General features: G+C 44.3%; 1 protein-coding gene across 1 annotated transcript in view; it reads left to right on the top strand.

Moving 5' to 3' along the window:
- The window catches only part of MYO5C (myosin VC), a 95,063-nt gene that overhangs the window by 18,614 nt on the left and 56,137 nt on the right, over nucleotides 1–20,312 (top strand). The window contains exons 8-12 of the mRNA XM_049613636.1: nucleotides 4,198–4,304; nucleotides 7,666–7,931; nucleotides 12,003–12,084; nucleotides 13,354–13,494; nucleotides 15,509–15,634. Coding sequence (XP_049469593.1) covers nucleotides 4,198–4,304; nucleotides 7,666–7,931; nucleotides 12,003–12,084; nucleotides 13,354–13,494; nucleotides 15,509–15,634 — 722 coding nt within the window. The remainder of the gene's footprint in view (nucleotides 1–4,197; nucleotides 4,305–7,665; nucleotides 7,932–12,002; nucleotides 12,085–13,353; nucleotides 13,495–15,508; nucleotides 15,635–20,312) is intronic.

Here is a 20,312-nt window from a genome sequence, read left to right as displayed (position 1 = left end):
CTTTCATAGATCACTTACTTTTTTCTGGGCATCAGTTTCCCCATTGTTCCAATTACCGATTGCTGTTTCCCCAAATCTTAGTGGCCTAATATGACCCATTATTATTATGTTTTGTGATTCTAGGGTGACTGGGCTCAGCTGGATACTTCTCATTTGGGGACTATTCTGTGCCGGTGGTAGGGGCCTGATCTTCTGAAGCCTTCTTTCTCCTATGAGCTGGAATGGTTAGAAGTACTGGGGCCTGGGCAGGCATCTCTCTCTCTCCACAGAAACTTCCTCACAGCACGCTGGTCCCAGGGTAAATGAACTGTGCACGTTGTGGCTAGCTTCTCCCAGAGCTGGTTACAGTAGGCTTGGTGAAATCTGTAAGACTTTATGAACCAGCCTCAGAAGTAAAGCAGCATCACTAATGCCATGTGCTAATGGTTAAAAGTGAGTCACAGGGCCAGCTCAGACTCATAACTCATGGTGAGAGAACTGCACCGTACGTGAACACTGGGAAGATGATGCACTGGGGGCCATCTTTGGAGAGTAGCCACCGCCACCCACCCCCACCCGTCCCAGTAGCTGTTAGGGATGCTGTGAGGATTAAGAGATAATGTCTAAAGTGGTTTATGAACTATGGCATGCTATATCAGTATGCAAGATCAGTATATATTTAATGAAAGCATGACTTCACTGCATGAATCACTAAAAATGTCCTAGACCAGAGGTCAGCAGATTGCTGTCTGTTTTTGTAAATAAAGTTTTATTGGAACATAGACACACTCATTTGTTTAAATATGGTCTATGGCTGTTTCCATGCTGTGGTGGCAGAATTGTGATAGACTGTACAGCCTGCAAAGCCTAACAAGAAAACATTTGCTGCCCTTTGTCCTAGATGGTAGTGTGAGCATAGTTGATGGATTCCTTAGAGTTTTCTTACAGTATATGAAGATTCATGGATGGACTTCATGAAGCTATCTTAGCTTCGCCCCTGTGTGTCTCACCAAGGAAGTTCCCTGATGACTGCGTGCCAGGCAAAGAAATTTGAGCAGACGGCAGAGGTGCATTCACTGTTGTGGAGTGGAACCAGATGACCTCACTGTAACTTTGAGCTTGCCATCATCCTGTGCCCCCCCCCCCCCCCCCCCCCCACCCCGGCACAACCAAATACCTCATTCTGCATGTTGATTTCAGGGTCTCTAAACCTTTGCCATCCAACACAGTAGCCATCAGCCACAAGTGACTGTTTTCATTTCATTTAAATTAAAACGAAATAACCTTCGGGGCATCTGGGTGGCTCAGTCTGTTAAGTATTCAGCTTCAGCTCAGGTCATCATCTCATAGTTCATGAGTTCGAGTCTCATGTCTGGACTTGTCTGTGCCAACAATTCAAAGCCTGGAGCCAGCTTCAGATACTGTGTTTCCCTCTCTCTGCCCTTCTCCTGCTCACACTCTGTCTCTCTCTCTCTCTCTGGAAAATAAATATTAAAAAAATATGAAATGAAATAACCTTAAAAATTCAGTTTCTCAGTTGTATTAGGCATGTTTCAAGTGCTCCTAAGCACATGTGACTAATAGCTACCCTATTGGACAGCACAAATACAGAACATTTCCATCACCTCGGAAAGTTCTAAACAGCAGTACTTCTCCTAATAATGTGTGTGCCTTGTTGATACTGCTTGTCTCACTGCTGTGTTCTCTTGTTTGGGTCTCAGTGTTCTCTTTTTTAGATGGAGATCTCCTCAAGGGCAGACTGCCTAACTTGAATCGTATGTAGGTTTATAGCACCTTTGGTCAGACCACCCTTTTTAAAAATGTAATTGCTAAATAAGTACTTTGTTGATTTGTCCATTGCTGTGGTTAGTTATGAAGCTAGTATGGAGAAATTAGCAGTGAGGTCATCTAAGTTCAATATGCGCATACATTTCACAACACATCCCATACATGGTTCTCTGAAGTCTGCTCAAATTTCTTTGCTTGGCATGGGGTTGTCAGGGTCCTCTGTGTTTAGGGTCCACAAAGGGAGGTAGCTAGGATGGCTTCATGAACTCCACAGGTCTTTTCACATATTGCAGTGGTCGCTGGCCTTAAACTGCTTGGATGCCCAGCGTGTCCTAACCCTTCTTTGTCTTAGTTTCCCCCTCTATAAAATGGGAACCATGATGGTGCTCACTTCATATAGTTGTTGTAAGCATTAGATGAGATGATACATGGCAAGTACTGGAGACAGGGTCTGGCACAGAGTTCTTTCCAGTTCTGCTCCTGAGACACCTTAGCTGGTCATGGATTTATGTCCCGATGAAGCAGAAGGGGATGTACTTTGACCAAAAAGCTCCTTTCCTTTGTTCTTCTGATCTCAATTAACCCTTTTATCCTTGCCTGACCATTTACTCTCTGACAGAATGAATACCCTGGAAAGAGTCAGACTTGGCCTGGACCTCAGGCTCAAGATCCTTGCCTGTTGTGCTTCTCACTGAAGTCTCACTCAGGCCAGCCACACTTTCACATGACCTTGCCTCACTAAAGAGAATTCCTTCACTGAGGTCTTAAGTCCTCTCCTTCACATCCTCGCTTTGGAGTTAGCTCACTTTCGTGGATTCTGGAAGATGTGGAATAGTGAAATGATTTAGTTATGGATCAGTCACACAGTGAGTGGGGAATGCCAAAACGAAGATCCCCAGATGGCGTGTTTTTAGTTGCTTTTCCTCCTCACTGACCTGATGCTTATCCTGGTAGCGGCCTGGGGCGGGACGGGGGGTGGGGGGTTATTTCTGTTAGACACATCTGTCTTTCTAGTGGAAGCATTAAGTCTAAACAGAAGGCAGCAACAATGCCTAGACTCAGGCTGAGCTGGAACCTTCCACATATTTTTGGTTTGAAATCTTTTGCACCTTTGGTTTTGTTTAATCTTTGAAGTAGAGAAGACTGTCTAGGTTCTGAAATTATTTAAGAACATGACCTAGCTGCTATTGAAATAGTGCAGGTGTCCTCAAGGGAGAAGCAGAGGGTGGCTGTGGCCACTCTTACTCAGCATTTAGGACCTGCTGTTTTTTGCTTGGAGGGAGTGGGGGGAGTCACAGGTGATCACAACACCTGCCATTCCCACGCAGACCAGGGAGCATGGATATCGACATGAATGAGCCTGCCCCCCCCCCACTCCTAGAGTATCTCCAAGCTCCTTGATGCACCACCTGGTGCCTACCCCCACCCCCCACCCTACTCCTGCCCTGGAGTCCTGACCTAGCAAAGCCCTGCTCACAACTGGCAGGTTCTCCATGGTGATTTGCAGACATTGGACACAAAATCCTCCCTAGTAGCTGGCTAGGTTTATTTTTGGCTCCAGGAAATGTGCTAATGACCTATGGTGACTGAGTATATTATATATTCATAATTTATATGCTACCTACAGCAGTCAGGGTCCCAGTGGGAAATACAGGGCCCACATAAATTTAGATAAAAGAAGGAGGGTTTATCTATGAAGGGACCAACTACAAAGATGTGGACACATCTGTGGGAGCTATAAGGGGCAGCAAGTAGCCAGGGTCAGGAGCAGAGCTGTTCACTGCTTTTTCCCATTTGGGCACAGTGGTGTCACTGGAGCCAGAAAGTAGGGTTGGGGGAAGTCATCACCAGACCAGGAGTGATGACCTGTCAGTTGGCAACACTGAGAGCCTGAGGCAACTTTGCAGGGAGAGAAACAGGGATGACCTATCTAGTACCTCTCTCCTCCTGATCTCTGATCTCCTGCCAACAGTCCTCGCTGGTCACACCCAACCAGAGGCCAGAGGGCATGAGACCCCATTGCCTTCAGCCAGATGGTTCAGCCCCCTGGGGCTGCAGAGGCAAATGGAATCATCCAGCACCCACCACAAGAAGAATTCAAGGAGCTTGTGAACCAAAAAAAAAAAAAAAAAAAAAAAAAAGAAACACAATGAAAATAAAGGAAGCATATCACGTGGAATAAACGAGAGCTGATTCTCTCAGGAAACTGACATGAAGTGGTTACTTGCATGTTACTTTTTGTGTTGAACTTCTAGCAGCAATGCCAAAAGGGGAAACCTAGAGGGCTGCAGAATTCACGTCTGTGTCATTTCAAGTTCAGATCTTGGCACTGATGGCACTAGAATGTCTTGAAAGAATTCAGGTGCTTATCTTACTAGTGTGAAGTAAGAGAAGAAATGCAGTAACCCTAATTTGGAAATTTTTTTTCAGGTTTCAAGGAAGATTTTCAGATGGATGTTTTTAAGATCCTAGCAGCCATACTCCATCTGGGCAACGTGCAGATCACAGCGGCGGGCAACGAGAGATCCTCAGTTAGTGTAAGCCGCTGCTTTGTTTCACCTTCCTGTGTTCAAACAGTCATGAGTAGAGAGTCTTGTGGTTACCCTGCTTCTGCATCTTAGCACCGGGCACATTGGGCCCACCGGGGAGACCTGGTTTCAGGAGAAGAAAGCAAGGATTTCCAGGGCTGGCTTTTAAAGAGTAAAACTTCTTCCCCTTGCAACAGTAGAGGAGGGGGAAAGGCATTCTCTATGTGTTTTCCTTTATTCAGTAAATTTTTACCAAGTTCTTTCTATGTGCCAAGCCCTGCTGTAGGTTCTGGAGAAACAGCAGCAAACAAAGCAAGACAGGAAGCCCTTCATGGGGCTTATGCTCTAGGGGAAGGAAGTGGAGGGGAGGAGACACAATAAGTAATTATGGGCTCTGGCAGCTGGTGGTGGCTATTAAAAAGGAAACTGAAGCAGAGTAGGGGGTACAGAGGGGCTGTACATCTTTGTGTAGAGCATTCAGAGAAAGCCTTGCTGATATGGTGGCAGTGGGCAGAGGCCTGAAGCTGAGAAGGTGAGTTGTGCCTGTATTGGGGGAAGAACATTCAAAAGTAGAGGGAACAGCAGGCGCAGAGGCCCTCAGGCAGGAGGTGTTTGAAAAATAGTAAAAAAAAAAAAAAAAAAAAAAAAAAAAGATCAAGTCAATATATCCAGAGGAATGAGTAAAACAAGGGGTGGTACAACATGAGGCCAGAAAATGTGTGTGTGGGAAGAGAGGGTACAAGTCACATAGGGCCCTGAGGGAGCTGGATATGTTAAGCAGAAAGGATGCCTCCTGCCTCCCAACACTTGCCTGCATTAAGCACCAATGGTGCTGGCTTTCTCTCTGGAAATATATTCCATAGAAGTTTTGTGACAGGTTTCTCTACTTACCAAACACAAAGTTAGTTTATATGTGTGTCTCTTCGACAAAATTATGAGAAGTGATCCTTGGTAGCGGCATGTATTTGGTTATGCTCGTTAATATCCACATCAAGAAGAAAATAACATATAGTGAAAAATGTTTCTATGAAATGCGCAGTCTCTTGACCTTTAAAGCCTGGCATATATATACACGTCTATCTTGTCAGCTGCCATCACCATAACAAAACAGCATAGGCTAGATGGCTTCAACAACAGGAAGTGGTTTTCTCATAGTCCTGAAAGTCTGAGATCGGGATGCCAGCATGGTTGAGCTCCTGATGATGGCTCTCTTCCTGGCTTGCAGATAGCCTCCTGCTTGCGGTGTCCTCACAGCAGAAAGAGGGAGAGAGAGAGAGAGAGAGCTCTGGTCTCTTCCTCTTCTTAGAAGGGTACTGATTCCATCATGGGGTCCCACCCTTATGACCTCATCTAAACACAGTCCCCTCCCACGGGCCCTACTCCAAATACTGTCACACTGGAGGTTAGGGCTTCAACATATGAATTTTTGGAGGAAGCATTCAGTTCATGATCTAACAATGTCCATTTTCATGTTCTCCAAAAGACTCATGGTAACAGTACACTGGTAATTTCTCGGCTCTCTGGTACCTGAAGTTTAGGGCAGAAGAGAACCAAACAGAGTGGATGGAGCATGTAGTTTTTGGCTCACCTCAGTTCTGTTGTCCTTTGACCAGGAAGTAATTTTCCTCCCTCTCCTCAAGCTCTCACACTAAGTGCCCCTCCCATCCCACCAGTGTCCAGCCCTCATTGGGTTAGTCAGTTCACATGAGACTGGGAGCTTCTGGGAGAGGGGATAGTAGGCCTGGGTAGGAGCCTCTTGTGCATGTGGTGGGTGTTTTCCCTCTGTACCTTCCCATGTACCTCCATGGAATGGGCTTCTGCACGCGTTCTTTTCAAACTCCTTAGACTAAAGGTGTGATTTCCACCCAACAATTGCCCTTGCATTGAACTCTGTCCCATGAAGTTTGTTATGAAGGTAGTATTTTGGAGGAAGAGTTAAAACCACTAGACCAAAAATCCTTTGTTTATCAATCTAAGGAGACAAAGTCCTCGAAAAAGATGTATAATCTCCTTTATTGAAATTTTACTTATTTTGAGAGAGACAGAAACAGCATGAGTAGGGGAGGGGCAGAGAGAGAGGAAGAGAGAGAGAATCCCAAGCAGGCTTCACACTGCCAGTGCAGAGCCTGATGTGGGGCTCAAACTCACGAAACTGTGAGATCATGACCTGAGCTGAAACCAAGAGTTGGATGCTTAACTGACTGAGCCACCCAGGTGCCCCAAGATGTAGAATCTTCATAGCAAATTAGAGTTCTATAATTACTGGTCCTATCTTCGGAACATACATACCATTTGTTTGCATCAGAAACTTGAAATATCAGGCAAATACAATCTAGATGAAGTCACCTTTTTAAGAATTGTTGCCCCTTTCCTTCCCCCTGTGGCAGGACCTGTAGCTGAATGTTTTTGACTCAGATGGTTTAGTTCCTTCTTGGAAGGAAGAAGACCCATGACTCTGGCAGTCTGCTACACACTGAAGAGGTCAGGTGCCCGAGTAAAAGCTTTGTGTTCCTGGAATGTTGGTCAGAAGGGGTGTGGGTGGACAGTAAGGAGGTACTGGGACTTTTTAGGTTCTATGCTCCACTGTAATCTGATGCTTTTTAAGTACAACCACATGGTTTTCTGATTGCCTGTGATGATTCTACAGATTAGCCTGCCTCAGAAGTTCCCTTGCCAGAGAGGAATGATACTGCTCAGTCACAGGGTTCACACCTCCTTGCCAAGTGACAAGGACTCCTTGTCCATGCTGGTTGAGGACAAACAGAAACAGATCTTTCCTTGTCTGCTGACCAATGGGGCAGCTCTCATGCTCCAGCTGGGAGAGAAGCAAGATTTACTTTGTGTGTCCAGGAAAAGTCTTTGACACATTCACCCTGTCAGCTGAGAAGCCAGCTCTGTGAAGGGACCCCACCGGGTGCTCTGACGATGACATCTAGGTACCTTAGGACTAGGACCTCCCACGCAAAACCCGAGCACACAGGGAGGGACAGAGTGAGTGAACGTGCAACGGCAGGTGGCCCTGGCATCTTGCAAAGGAAAGAGAGGGACCTTGAGGCTGTGTCCACATGCACAGAAATGGGAGGATTGCCTTCGTGGCCTTACTCACCCCTGACATTCTTCGGCCAGAATGAAAATCCAGGTGGGATGCAGCCCAGGACTACCAAGGCCATGTGCAGACCCCATGCTGCTGTGGCCCCTCCTGCCTTCCTCCCAGGCCTGCCTCTGTCTCATGAGGCCTGGTCATTCTCACGCCAGTTCATCCTCGTCTCTCACATAGGCCCAGATGGAGGCCGAGGGGCCCCTGCTGGGTGGGCTGGAGCTGGGTTGGATGGCCAGATGGCCCTGATGGGGTTTGTGCTTGTTTTTGAAGGAGGATGACACTCACCTGGAGGTGTTTTGTGAGCTCCTGGGCCTGGAGAGTGGCAAATTTGCTCAGTGGCTATGCAATCGGAAAATCATTACAACCTCTGAGACGGTGGTAAAACCCATGACCAGGCCCCAAGCTGTCAACGCCAGGGATGCACTGGCCAAAAAGATCTACGCTCACCTGTTCAACTTCATTGTGGACAGAATTAACCGAGCGTTGCAGTTTTCAGGCAAGCAGCACACTTTTATTGGTGTTTTGGACATTTATGGGTAAGATTCTCTTCTGTGAGCCTGTCTTTTGTCACTTAAATGTCAAATGCTCATTATTTTTAGATCATTTTGTTCTCGTTCCTTTTTTGTGTTTCACATGATCAGAAAGGTGGTGTTCTCTCTGTTTGCATGTATGAATGATAAGTATGGTGCCCTGGGCTCCAGTGTGTTTTATGTAGAGTGTATTAAATCAGTGCTGAATTAATAATGGCTGACATCAAGAGCTCACCATATGCTAGCTACTGTGCTGGATGGTTTTCATGTGCTTTCTCACTCTTCAAACAGAAAGGAAACAACCAAGGCTTAGACTCAGAAATGTGTTCGCGGTTGCTCTGTTGGTGGGAGAGCCCATTGCTGTGTGAAATTCCTGCTCATGTCTGAGGTGTGGAGCCCTGACACACCTTTCCCATTTCAAAGGGGCAAAATGACATTCCCAGACGTTCTGGACCTTGCTCATGTTCACAGGGTCCTAGGTCGACCCAAACCCAGGCTTTTGACCAGCCAGCTTCTCACACCAGAATCCTCTTCTGTTGTCGGACCCCAGCCCTTTTCCAGCTCTTCTAATACTGTTGGGGACCAAGTTCCCACCACACTGGAGGCACTTTTCCTCCTCTTTGCCCAGTCTTCCTTTTCTAAAATCCCAGGCCAAACACGTGCTCAAGATGCCCACAGAATCCCCAGAGTGTGAGTAAGTGAGGACAGGCCAGCGTGGGAGCAGGCTCTGAGGGTTGTTGGAACTCAGGCTTCTGTTTGTCAACACCTGGCCTTAAATACCCAATGCCTCACCCCTCCCAGGACCAATCCTGGTTTCTCCGTGTGGGAAGGGGCAGATTATTCCATTTGAGGCATCACAGAGTATCCCACCTGGCTTGGGGAGTGTTCCCCCACACCCTGTGAGAAGCAGCCCAACCTCTCTTTCCCATACAAAGAGGAGAGCCCGGCTCTAGGCACCCCTACCCCAGCCTGCTGGAGGAGGGAGGAAGCAGATGGGCCATGATGCTGTTGAACTTTTACCCAGGTACAGAGAAACCGCTTTCCCGTAGTTTAATGTGAGACAATGCCTCAAGGGAGTTACTTTGTTTAATTTAGATTCTGAGTTAATGCATGTGACTCCCAATTAATAGCATATGTCAACAGTTCTAAAATACTGATACATCACTGGGATGGTCTAATAAATGATTTACCTTGTCTTGTTCTAAAAAGAGGATTTGAGCAGCCAGTAAAAATCTAAGTAGACTTTTAAAGTTTTTTTTTTTAATGTTTTTTATTTGAGATAGGGAGAGGGGTAGGGGAGGGGCAGAGAGAGGGAGGGAGAGAATCCCAAGCAGGCTCTGTGCTGTCAGGGCAGAGACCAACTTAAGGCTCAGTCTCACAAACTGAAAGATCATGACCTGAGCCAAAATCAAGAGTCAAATGCTTCACCATCTAAGCTACCCAGGTGCCTCAACCTAAGTAGGCTTTTAAAATATAATAGTCTTATTTAACAATGGTCTCTTTCATTGTGGTGTAAATCCATGATTGTTATAATAATCTCTCTTCTGTGTTTTTTAATGTGTTAAAAATAAATAGTCCTTTAGGATATATTATTCCATTTATCCAACACAATCACGTGTGTGATTGGTGAATGGAATAGGGACATGGCCCCTGCCCTCTTGGGATTTAATCTTAGTGGAGGAGGCAGGCAGGTAATTAGAGATTGAGAGGGTTCTTGTGATGGGAATAAGCAAATGAGCAGATGGATGTGCTGGAGGTTAGGGGGTGGGGGGAGGAGGGCAGCTGAGTACGAACCTCGGTGTGGAGAATGGCTGGCAGGCAGCAGTCAGATCCACGAAGACCACTATCATAAGGAATTTGAAGTTTTGGTTCAGTGAGCAAATCAGAGACAGGAGTAACTATAAATTTATAAGAACTTGTTAGAGTATACTTTAAAATTTAAAAATTAAGTTCCTCTTCAGAAAGTCTAAAAGTAGCGTACTTGCTGCCATCCATGAATTAACGGTGCCTTCTAAAAAAAAAAAAAAAAGAAAAAGAAAAAAAGAAAGGAACAAGCTCTTCTCTAAGTAACAGTGCTGCTGCCTGGGGCGGATCCTTTCACTACTTTCTCCATCTGGTAAGCTCATGTGGATCAGCCCTTGCTCATGCTCGCCATGCAGCCTTTGAGGGAACGGGGCTCAATTCCACCTGGAAATACAGCAGCCCCAAAGTAAAAGTTAGCAGCGCTGAAAAGCTGTGAGTCTGGAGGTGTCTGCTCAGAACAACATGAAGACTTGTGGTTCCCCAGCCAGTTGGGCTGGGGTCTGGAGCTATGTGCTGGGGTTGGTCTATGTGCTCTGGATCCAGAGTGGGAAGGGCCTGGGGCTAGGAGACAGAACCCTGGGAGCAAGCATGGCAGCAAACCAGTTGTGTGGCCCTGAGAGAGTCCAAGACCTCTCTAAACCTCAGTTTCTGCATCTGTAAGATGGGGCCTCTCTCATAGGGTTATTCTGAACATCAAATGGAAGAAATTGTGAAGTCGCCTTAAGAACCATAAGCATCATTGAAATGTGAAATGTTGTAGCTGATGTGCTTCTGGCATTTTAAGTCATAGATTTAGGTCTTCCCATGGCTTTTGAACTTTAGATCTGAGGGCCCATTTTGGGGAGAGGGAGTAGGCAAAAGGGCAGGAAAATAATAATTAATATTTGATATTCCATCCCTGCTGTAGAAAGCCTTGCTTTTGGCCCTGGCTATGGGCTGAGGAGCATAACAAGGCCCTTTGGACTCTCCCCCTGGCCTAGCGCTGGTCTGTCCACCGTGTCCAGACCGGCCCTGGGCTTCTGAGGGTACATGTGGAATGGGATCATCAAGAGCTATGTGGGTTCTGCTCCTGCTCTGATCATGCTGAAGCTGTCCAGAGTGCAATCCAGGCCCTCAACCTACCCTGGAATTCTGACCTGAGCCAAGCTGGCTCAGTCAAGTGAGGTTCCCAGGGAACCTGTGGTTGGAGTTGGCAGGAACCACTCAGAATTAAAGCAATTAAGAACCAAGGCTTTGGAGGTACTAAGAGCTGGGGTCAAATTGCATGTCTGGCACTACTCACTGCTTTGGCCTCTGGCCCTCAGGTGTAACGGTGGGTCTTGCTGGTCCTGCACATAGGGCAGTGTTAGGGTTAAGTGAGGTCATAGGCCCTGACCCGAATACCTGCGGTGCAGGAGCGCTCCTGGCAGAAGCGTTCACCTGGCTGGGAGGCAAAAGTCGGTGCTGTGTTTTGTCCAGCCCACATCACTGCTTACAGGGTGAGAGAATTCACATGTGAGTCCAGATTTTCAGCTTCTCTTGTGAGTCGAGCCGTCTGGCATTCAGACCTGCGTTAATCATGGTCACGGCAGATGGAACGGAGTTGCAGCTGCCCCCGCAGGACAGCCTGCTTGTGGTAGCCTGCGGTACAGCTCACTGTAGTGCTGTCTCCAGCCCGCTCCCTGTTTCTGTCACCGCCTGCCTCCTCTCCAGTCTTGAGCTTGCAACTCCAGAGATCAGTATTTAAAGTCTAAAAGTAGACCCGATGGGGTCTGCTGGGCTGTGGGCCATCGAATGACCTCGCCCTTGTCCTCCAAGAACGATGAAGCCAGGCTCTGAGGAGGCAGCTGTGAAACAAAGAGTGAGTGAACAGGAAACAGCATTGCCTTGACCTGAAAGCATGGGCCTTGTAGTCAGGCAGGCTCATAGTCGCTGCGTGACCTCAGGCACCTTTCTTAATCTCTCAGAGTCCCATTTCCTCATCGACAAAGAGAAGATAATTGGGTGTCAGTGCTGTTGTGTGAATCAAATGATGCATCCTCTTGTGACCAGCCTTCTGGAAGGCCTGCTTCAGGGTTGGTGCCTTGTACACACCAGATTCCTTGGATTGGCAGCTTGGAAAGAGATGATTTGTAACCTGCCAGGATATTAAAACCAAAAGCTGTGAGGCATATTTAAAATTTGCAGAAAACATAGCAAACTTCTAAACTGTGAAGTTCATCAAAAAATACTGAGCTATAAACAAATGTGTGTGCCCTTCAAGAAATGTTTTAACTTGTTTAAACCATATTTCAGTTTTGAAACCTTTGATGTGAACAGCTTTGAACAGTTTTGCATCAATTACGCTAATGAGAAGCTGCAACAGCAGTTTAACCTGGTAGGTGACTTTTCTGCCTTCTTTCTTTTCTGCCTAGTTCTCAACCCTGCATGCGAGCCAGAGTCTCTCTCTCTCCTCACATCTCCAGAGTAGTGAAGCAGCCACACGCTGGGTCACTGCACCACCTTGTGGCCATATCTTGAAATCATACTTGCCCATCCCTTTTCCTGTTTTTCTAGGTCCCTGGCCAGCTGCTCAGCTTCAGTTCATCGCCTCCCGTGCTTGCTCACAGACCCTCTGTGCAGCTAGACTGAATAATTTAGTTAGTTTCCACGGCCCCGCAAGCCTCTTTATCCTTGTACCTGCCCCTCTCGGTGCTGTAACCCACCTGCTCCTGTCCTGAGAGCTGAGATGGTTTGAATCTCAGCTCTCCCACGTTCTTCCTTTGGGACCTTGGGCTCAGAGCCTCAGTTTCCTCTTTTTTAAAACTGGGTCAGTAGTCTCTGCCTGCGTAATGTTGTAAGGAGAAGACCTAACACTGACTCATACTCATTAAATGTTTCTTTTCTTTCCTTTTCCTCTCTTTGGAATTAATCCATGTATACCGTTGAATGTCATCCCCTTGCAAATTTGTATTTTCTCAAGGATTCCCTGGAAGTTTAACATTTAATAACTACAAGTAAGGTTTATTCCAGGTAGATATGCTACGTAGCTCACTTGAAGTCACCCCACCATTCTTTGCATTCCCCTTAGTCCCCTCAGTACTGTGCTCTCTCTGGTCTGTTTGAGAGTCATTTGTTTCTCAGCTTCCTATTGGGCTTCTTCTCCTCACTGCCCCTCCCCTCCCCTCCCCTCCCCTCACCTGTAGCCAGGATGAGCCTGAGCCTGTCCTCTGGGAAGCCTCCCTGATACCTTTAGGGCCTGAACAAGGAGTGAACAAAGCTCTCCATGTTGTTGGCTTCTCACACTGGCCCCACAGCCAGCATTCTCAAGCAGGCTGGCTCCCACCGGCCAGAGAGGCGGCCTCTTTCTTGGATACCAGCAGTGCTATGAGCAGAGAGGGGTTGCAGGACCACCCTGAGTATGCAGGGTGTTGGGTAAACAGCATGTGGGGTTCCACTCAGACCAGGTGGGAGGATGACAGCTAGACTCAGGTTAGGAACTTGACAACATTGATCATGGATAAGGAGGGCTGCCTGTACCTCAGGGTCTTCCATAAATACTGCAAACCATTCGGGTGTCTGTATTTTCCAGATGCTTATGTCCTAGACTTTGGAAGCACACTTTAATGTTTTGTTTTATTTTCTCTATTAACTTCTGGATTTCCAGCATGTCTTTAAACTTGAACAAGAAGAATATATGAAGGAAGATATCCCTTGGACTCTGATAGATTTTTATGACAACCAACCAGTTATTGACTTGATTGAAGCAAAAATGGGCATTTTGGAGCTACTGGATGAAGAATGCTTGGTAACTTAAATTTTTTTTTCAACTTCCAAGTGGTAACAAATGAGAATATTACAAAATGGATTTTTTAAATGTACATTTAAATTTCAGATGTGTTACCCATTTGGTTGAGTATTAATGCTGGGACAGGAGTCCGTAGCAGGAACAGCAGAGGGCCGGGTGAGCCTCGCCCTCATCATGTGTAGCCCACCATTGGGTAACACGCACAACCTCTCAGGCCATGTCCAGCAAGGGGGAGCCCTTTGAGCACCTAGGGGTATGTAGAATGGACCGGAAAATGGCAGGTGACTTCATGCCACTTGTTAATGACTAACAAGAATTGAGTTTTCTTTTGTTTCCTCATTCTTGTGAGTCATCCATTTGGAGGTGTAGCTGAAAACTCAACATCATATAATTTGAAAGAAGCGTTCTACTGTTGTTATGTCCTTCTGGGAGGAGCAACTTAACAGTGGGGCAGCCTAGCAATGTTCCTCATGGGACCTCAGGGACAAATAATCCCCAGGGCAGTATTTTGTTTTTGGTTTAAAGATTGTATTATGATGCTTAAACATAGATTTAGTTTCCTCTCCAGAGATTTATTTCTACCAAAAAAAAAAAAAAATCATACTGTTGAAGACTTACTGGCATTTTCTCCCCAGAATTGTTGATTCCATGGTTTTACTCATGAATTATCGTATCTGGTACCACAGTGACAGAAGATTAAAGGGCTGGCATCAGGTCAAAGCATTCCGGAATGATCTAATGAGGGTAGGGTGCATAGGCCAAGGTAGCCTCCAGGAAATACTTGTACCTACTCTACACAGATATTCCCTAGGTGACCAATGTCACGAAGAAGCATGCAGGAGTCAAAGAAGCATGCAGGAGTCGTTTGGGCACAATGGGATATTAGCTTCACTAAGTTTGGATTGAATATAATCGATCACTTGCAAATCACCAGCATCAAGAACAAGTTTTGCAACTAAGCTTTGTTTCAGTACGTAGTTATTAGTTAAGCAGTCAAACAAAAGACAATCTATTTTTCTGAGATTGGGCAAAGTGGGGAGGACTATATTTAGGTGCCAGTCTTTCCCCATTCAATGGATAATAAAAGTCACATTCATGTAATGGAACCCATGCTATTTGTCCCCTGAACCTTTAGACTTCTCTAAGAAGAAGTAATAGGAATACTGCCAAATTTGCAAAAATAAATTTCTTCATTCTTGAGTCATCATATGTCCATTTCCTTCTAGTTTATAATATTTTGTTTGTCTAAAGGGGCATGGATATATCTGTTTAAATGGCACCCTAAAGATTATTAAGATCAAGGACAGATGTATGCCTAGAGTTGCTTTATAAAAAGGAACCATAGGGGCACCTGGGGTGGCTCAGTCAGTTAGGCGTCTGACTTTTGATTTCGGCTCATGTTCCTCTCATGGTTCATGGCATCGTGCCCCACATCTGGCTCTGCTGACAGTGTGGGGCCTGCTTGGGATTCTCTCTCTCCTCTCTCTTCCCCTCCCCCACTCATGTTCTCCTTCCCTCTCTTTCTCTCTCACTCAAAGTAAATAAATAAGCATTTAAAAAATAAATAAAATAAAATAAAAAATAAATAATCAATAAAATAATTTTAAAAAATAAAAAAATTAAAAGGAGGGGCACCTGGGTGGCTCAGTCGGTTAAGTATCTGATTTTGACTCAGGTCATGGTCTCACAGTTGGTGAGTTTGAGCCCCGCATCGGGCTCTGTGCTGACAGCTCGGAGCCTGGAACCAGCTTTGGATTCTGTATCTTCCTCTCTCTCTTTGCCCATCCACACACACACACACACACACACACACACACAGTCTGTCTGTCTCTCTCCCCAAAATAAATAAATAAACATTAAAAATAATAAAAATAATAAAGATCAGCTGCACATCTAAGCATCTCACTCTGGGGTTCCAGCTCACTTGATTTGTCAGAATTAGTGCTTTTTTGTGCTTCTTAACCTTTCGTCTCCAGTTGTCTTACTTACTATTTGGTTTGCTTTTGTCTTGCAGTTACCACATGGAACTGATGAAAACTGGCTTCAAAAGCTATACAATAATTTTGTCAACAAGAACGCTTTGTTTGAAAAGCCCAGAATGTCAAATACATCCTTTATCATCCAGCACTTTGCTGATAAGGTACAATGAAAGTCTGGAGCAATGCTGTCTGTGCTGGAGCTGTTCCCTGGTGGCAGCAGGCAGGCCAGAAACTTTTCTGATCAGATTCAAGTCACACGGCACATAGCTGTGATGAAGAATACATGCGTGTGTGTTTAACGATCTTTGTTTTTATCGCAAAATATGAGTTTCAACGGTACTGCCTTAAACATGAATGTGGTGCTAGTGGACCTCATTTCTGATTTTGGATTTACTGTGAATTCATTAGTCTCTTATCAGTTTATTTCCTCTATGAAGTTGTCAAAATCAAGGCAGCCTAATTGTTTTCTATAATGAAAGCTATATATTTTTTTGAGGTTTTCCTTTGTTATTCAGTTATATTTATTACAGTGGTAACATAGGTTGGCTGAAGATGTGTTTTCTGGGTGGTCTTTATTTTCTTCTTTATAGATCTATTTTTTATGAAACAAATGTTACCTTAATAAAAAGACAAAATTGATATAGTGGGAGAGGGGCCAAGATGGCAGAGCAGCATGGAAGCTCTTGGCTTCTCTCGTCACTGAAATGCTGCTAGATCAGCACCAAACCATTCTGTACACCTAGAAAATTGATGTGAGGATTAACCCAACAATCTGTATAACTTGAGCCACAGAACTTGGCAGGTACACAGCACGGAGAGTTCAGATGGGAAGAGAGAAGCCATGGAGGGTAGAGAGCCGTTTTTGCAGAGAGAGGACTGAGAAAATGGGGGAGAGTCCAGGAAAAGCACTCCCCCGAAAGTAGCTGGAGAGAAAGAAAAAGAGTGGAAACACCCACAAGTGACTGAACCAGAAAGGGAGAAAGGGAAAGGAGAGCGTTTCAATACCGTTAGTACTCTGGAAACAAGGTAGAGCAGAGTCAATATGTGGTGGTGCTCTGATGGGAAGGGCGAATCCCCAGAAGCAGACAGGGAGGTCCAAGGGCTCCATGGACCACATAGGGAGAAGCTGTTCCCCTGCTAGGAGGGCATTTGGTAGAGGCTGTAGTGTCCCCACAGGCAAAGGTCCCAGCAGACCCCAGAGAACAGCCATGTTTGCTGGTTTGCTGGTATTGGAACAAAGACACCAGAGTGAGGTGAAACCTGGCATTGGTTGTGTGTTGTGTTTTGCCATAATCTCTGAACCTCAGCTGCTGTGCTATCCCATGAACTTTTTCTGGGGCAGGCAGACACCTGGCCACAATCTCTGAAACTGTGCAACAGCATGACCGCATGAACATTCCTGGGGGGCAAGCCAGCACCTGGTCATTGCCCAACAAGACCCTTCCCCAAGGGTTGGAGCAAGTCGAAGCCACAGGGCTCTTAGAAGTGAGGGGTTTGGTAACACAGCCCCATTGAGATATAATTCAGGAGGGAAGTGCCATCTGGCAGGCTGACAGCTTGGACACAGACAGTGTAGAAGTGGGGAGTGGACAGAAGCCAGAGACAAAGGAGGGGTGCTTGATTGCTGGTCAGTGAGAGCTCAGAGTTCTGGTGCCAGAGACTGGGAAGCTGGGTGATGCCATTTTCACCTCTCTCATGCATCTGCATACAAGTGCTCTGTGCCACACTGATCCACCCCGGTAAACTAAGCAGTGCCACCTAGTAGAGAACGGAGCTGTTACATCAAGCTCCATCCAACTGCACCAACCAAGCCCTAGAGGATGACCACAAGTCTCTCTGCCTGTTTAGTGTACACACTATAAAATGCTTCAGAGTTTGACTTCTAGAGGAAACTGGATGTAATTTCATTATGTTTGCTGGTCCATCTATTTGAGTTTTTTTCTTTCTTTTCTTATTCTTGGATACAGAAAGAGAAAAAATTTATTTTCTATTTTTTAAAAAAATATTTAAAAACTTTTTTACTATATTTTTTATTTTTTTGTAAAATTTTAAATTCTATTTTATTTTCTTCATTTCATTTTATTCTGTTTTATTGGGACTTTTTAAAATTTTTTAAACATTTTATTACTTTCATCCTTTTTTTCTCTTCTTTTTCTTTCCCTTTTCTCTCTATTCTATCCAACTTCTTTCAACAACCAGACCCAAATACACCTAGGATCTAGATTCCTTTATTTGATTTTTTGTGTTGTTTTTAATTTTTTTAATTTTAATTTTTTATTTTATTAACTCTTTTTAATCTGCCAAAGTGACAAAACGAAGCCATTCACCCCAAAAGAAAGAGCAGGAAGAAATTACAGCTAGGGGGTTGCCTGAGTGGCTCAGTTAAGCGTCTGACTTCAGCTCAGGTCATGATCTTGCAGTTCACGAGTTCAAGCCTCGTGTTGGGCTCTGTGCTGACAGCTCAGAACCTGGAGTCCACTTCAGATTCTGTGTTTCCCTCTCTCTCTGCCCCTCCCCAGCTCACACTCTGTCTCTCTCAAAAATAAAAAGATTTAAAAAAAATTAGAGAACTCAGTGACTCATTAAAAAAGAAAAACATCTGAATCATAGGAGTCCCAGAAGATGAAGAGAGAGAAAAAAGGGGTAGAAGGTTTATGTGAGCAAATCATAGCGGAAAACTTTCCTAACCTGGAGAAAGACACAGACATCAAAATCCAGGAATCACAAAGAGCTCCCACTAAATTCAACAAAAACCAACCATTAACAAGGCATAATATAGTCAAATTCACAAAATACACAGACAAGGAAAGAATTATGAAAGCAGCAAGGGAAAAAAGTCCTTAACCTATAAGGGAAGACAGATGAGGTTCACAGCAGACCTATCCACAAAAACTTGGCAGGCCAGAAAGAAGTGGCAGGATATATTCAGTGTGCTGAATCAGAAAAATATGCAGCCAAGAATTATATATCCAGCAAGGCTGTCATTCAAAATAGAAGGAGAGATAAAGAGTTTCCCAGACAAACTAAAACTAAAGGAGTCTGTGACCACTAAACCTGGCCTGCAAGAAATTTTAAGGGGGATTCTCTGAGGGGTCATAATTAAGGGGTCTATCCACCAAGAAGATGTAACAATTATAAACATTTATGCCCCCAACATGATGAACCTAAATATATAAACCAGTTGATCACAAACATAAAGAAACTCATTGATAATAATACCATAATAGTAGGGGATTTCAACATCCCACTTACAGCATATTTATTAAATTCCACATATGAGTGAAGTCACATGATATTTATCTTTCGCTGACATATTTCACTTAGCATAATACACTCTAGTTCCATCCATGTTGTTGCAAATGGTTAAGATTTCATTCTTTTTGATCACTGAGTAATATTATAGTGTTTATATATATATATATATATATATATATATACACACACATACATACATACATACCACATCTTTAGACATTCATCTATCGATGGTCATTTAGGCTCTTTCCATACTTTCACTATTGTCATTAACACTGCTATAAACATTGGGGTGCATGTGCCCCCTTTCAATCAGCATTTTTATATCCTTTGGATAAATACCTAGTAGTGCAGTTGCTGGGTTGTAAGGTACTTCTGTTTTTAATTTTTTGAGGAACCTCCATACTGTTTTCAAGACTAGCTGTACCAGTTTGCATTCCCACCAGCAGTGCAAAAGGGTTCCCCTTTCTCTATATCTATTGTTTCCTGAATTGTTAATTTTAGTCACTCTGACAGGTGTAAGGGGGTATCTCATTGTGGTTTTGATTTGTATTTCCCTGATGATGAGTGATGTTGAACGTCTTTTCATATGTCTGCTAGCCATCTGGATGTCTTCTTTGGAAAAGTGTCTATTCATGTCTTTTGCCCGTTTCTTCACTAGATTATTTGTTCTTTGGATGTTGAGTTTGATAAGTTCTTTATAGATTTTGAATACTAACCCTTTATCCGATATGTCATTTGGAAATGTCTTCTCCCATTCCACTGGTTGCCTTTTAGTTTTGTTGATTGCTTCCTTCGCCGTGCAGAAGCTTTTTATCTTGATGAGGTCCCAGTAATTCATTTTTGCTTTTGTTTCCCTTGCCTTGGGAGACATGTCTAGTAAGAAGTTGCTGTGTCTGAGGTCAAAGAGGTTGTTGCCTGCTTTCTCCTTGAGGATTTTGATGGTTTCCTGTCTTATATTTAGGTCTTTCATCCATTTTGAGATTATTTTTGTGTGTGGTGTAAGAAAGTGGTCCATGTTCATTCTTCTACATGTCGCTGTCCAGTTTTCCCAGCACCATTTGCTGAAGAGACTGTCTTTTTTCCATTGGATATTCCTTCCTGCTTTGTCAAAGATTAGTTGGCCGTATATTTGTGGGTCCATTTCTGGGTTCTCTACTCTGTTCCACTGATCTATGTGCCTGTTTTTGTGCCAGTACCATACTGTCTTGATGATTACAGCTTTGTAATACAGCTTGAAGTCAAGAATTATGATGCCTTCAGCTTTGGCTATTCAATGTCTTTTCTGGTTCCATACAAATTTTAGGATTGTTTGTTCTGTGAAGAATGCTGGTGTTATTTTGATAGGGATTGCATTGAATATGTAGACTGCTTTGGGTAGTATTGACATTTTAATGATACTTGTTATTCCAATCCATGAGCATGGAATGTTTTTCCATTTTTTTTTTTTGTCTTCTTCAGTTTCTTTCATGAGCTTTCTATAGTTTTCAGCATATAGATGTTTTACCTCTTGGTTAGGTTTATTCCTAGGTATTTTATGGGTTTTGGTGCAATTGTAAATGGGATCAATTCCTTGATTTCTGT

This window comes from Panthera uncia (assembly GCF_023721935.1).
Source record: "Panthera uncia isolate 11264 chromosome B3 unlocalized genomic scaffold, Puncia_PCG_1.0 HiC_scaffold_1, whole genome shotgun sequence".
Lineage (NCBI taxonomy): Eukaryota > Metazoa > Chordata > Mammalia > Carnivora > Felidae > Panthera > Panthera uncia.
The sequence above is the reverse complement of the archived record's forward strand: the minus strand, read 5'-3'. Positions and strand labels throughout refer to the sequence as shown.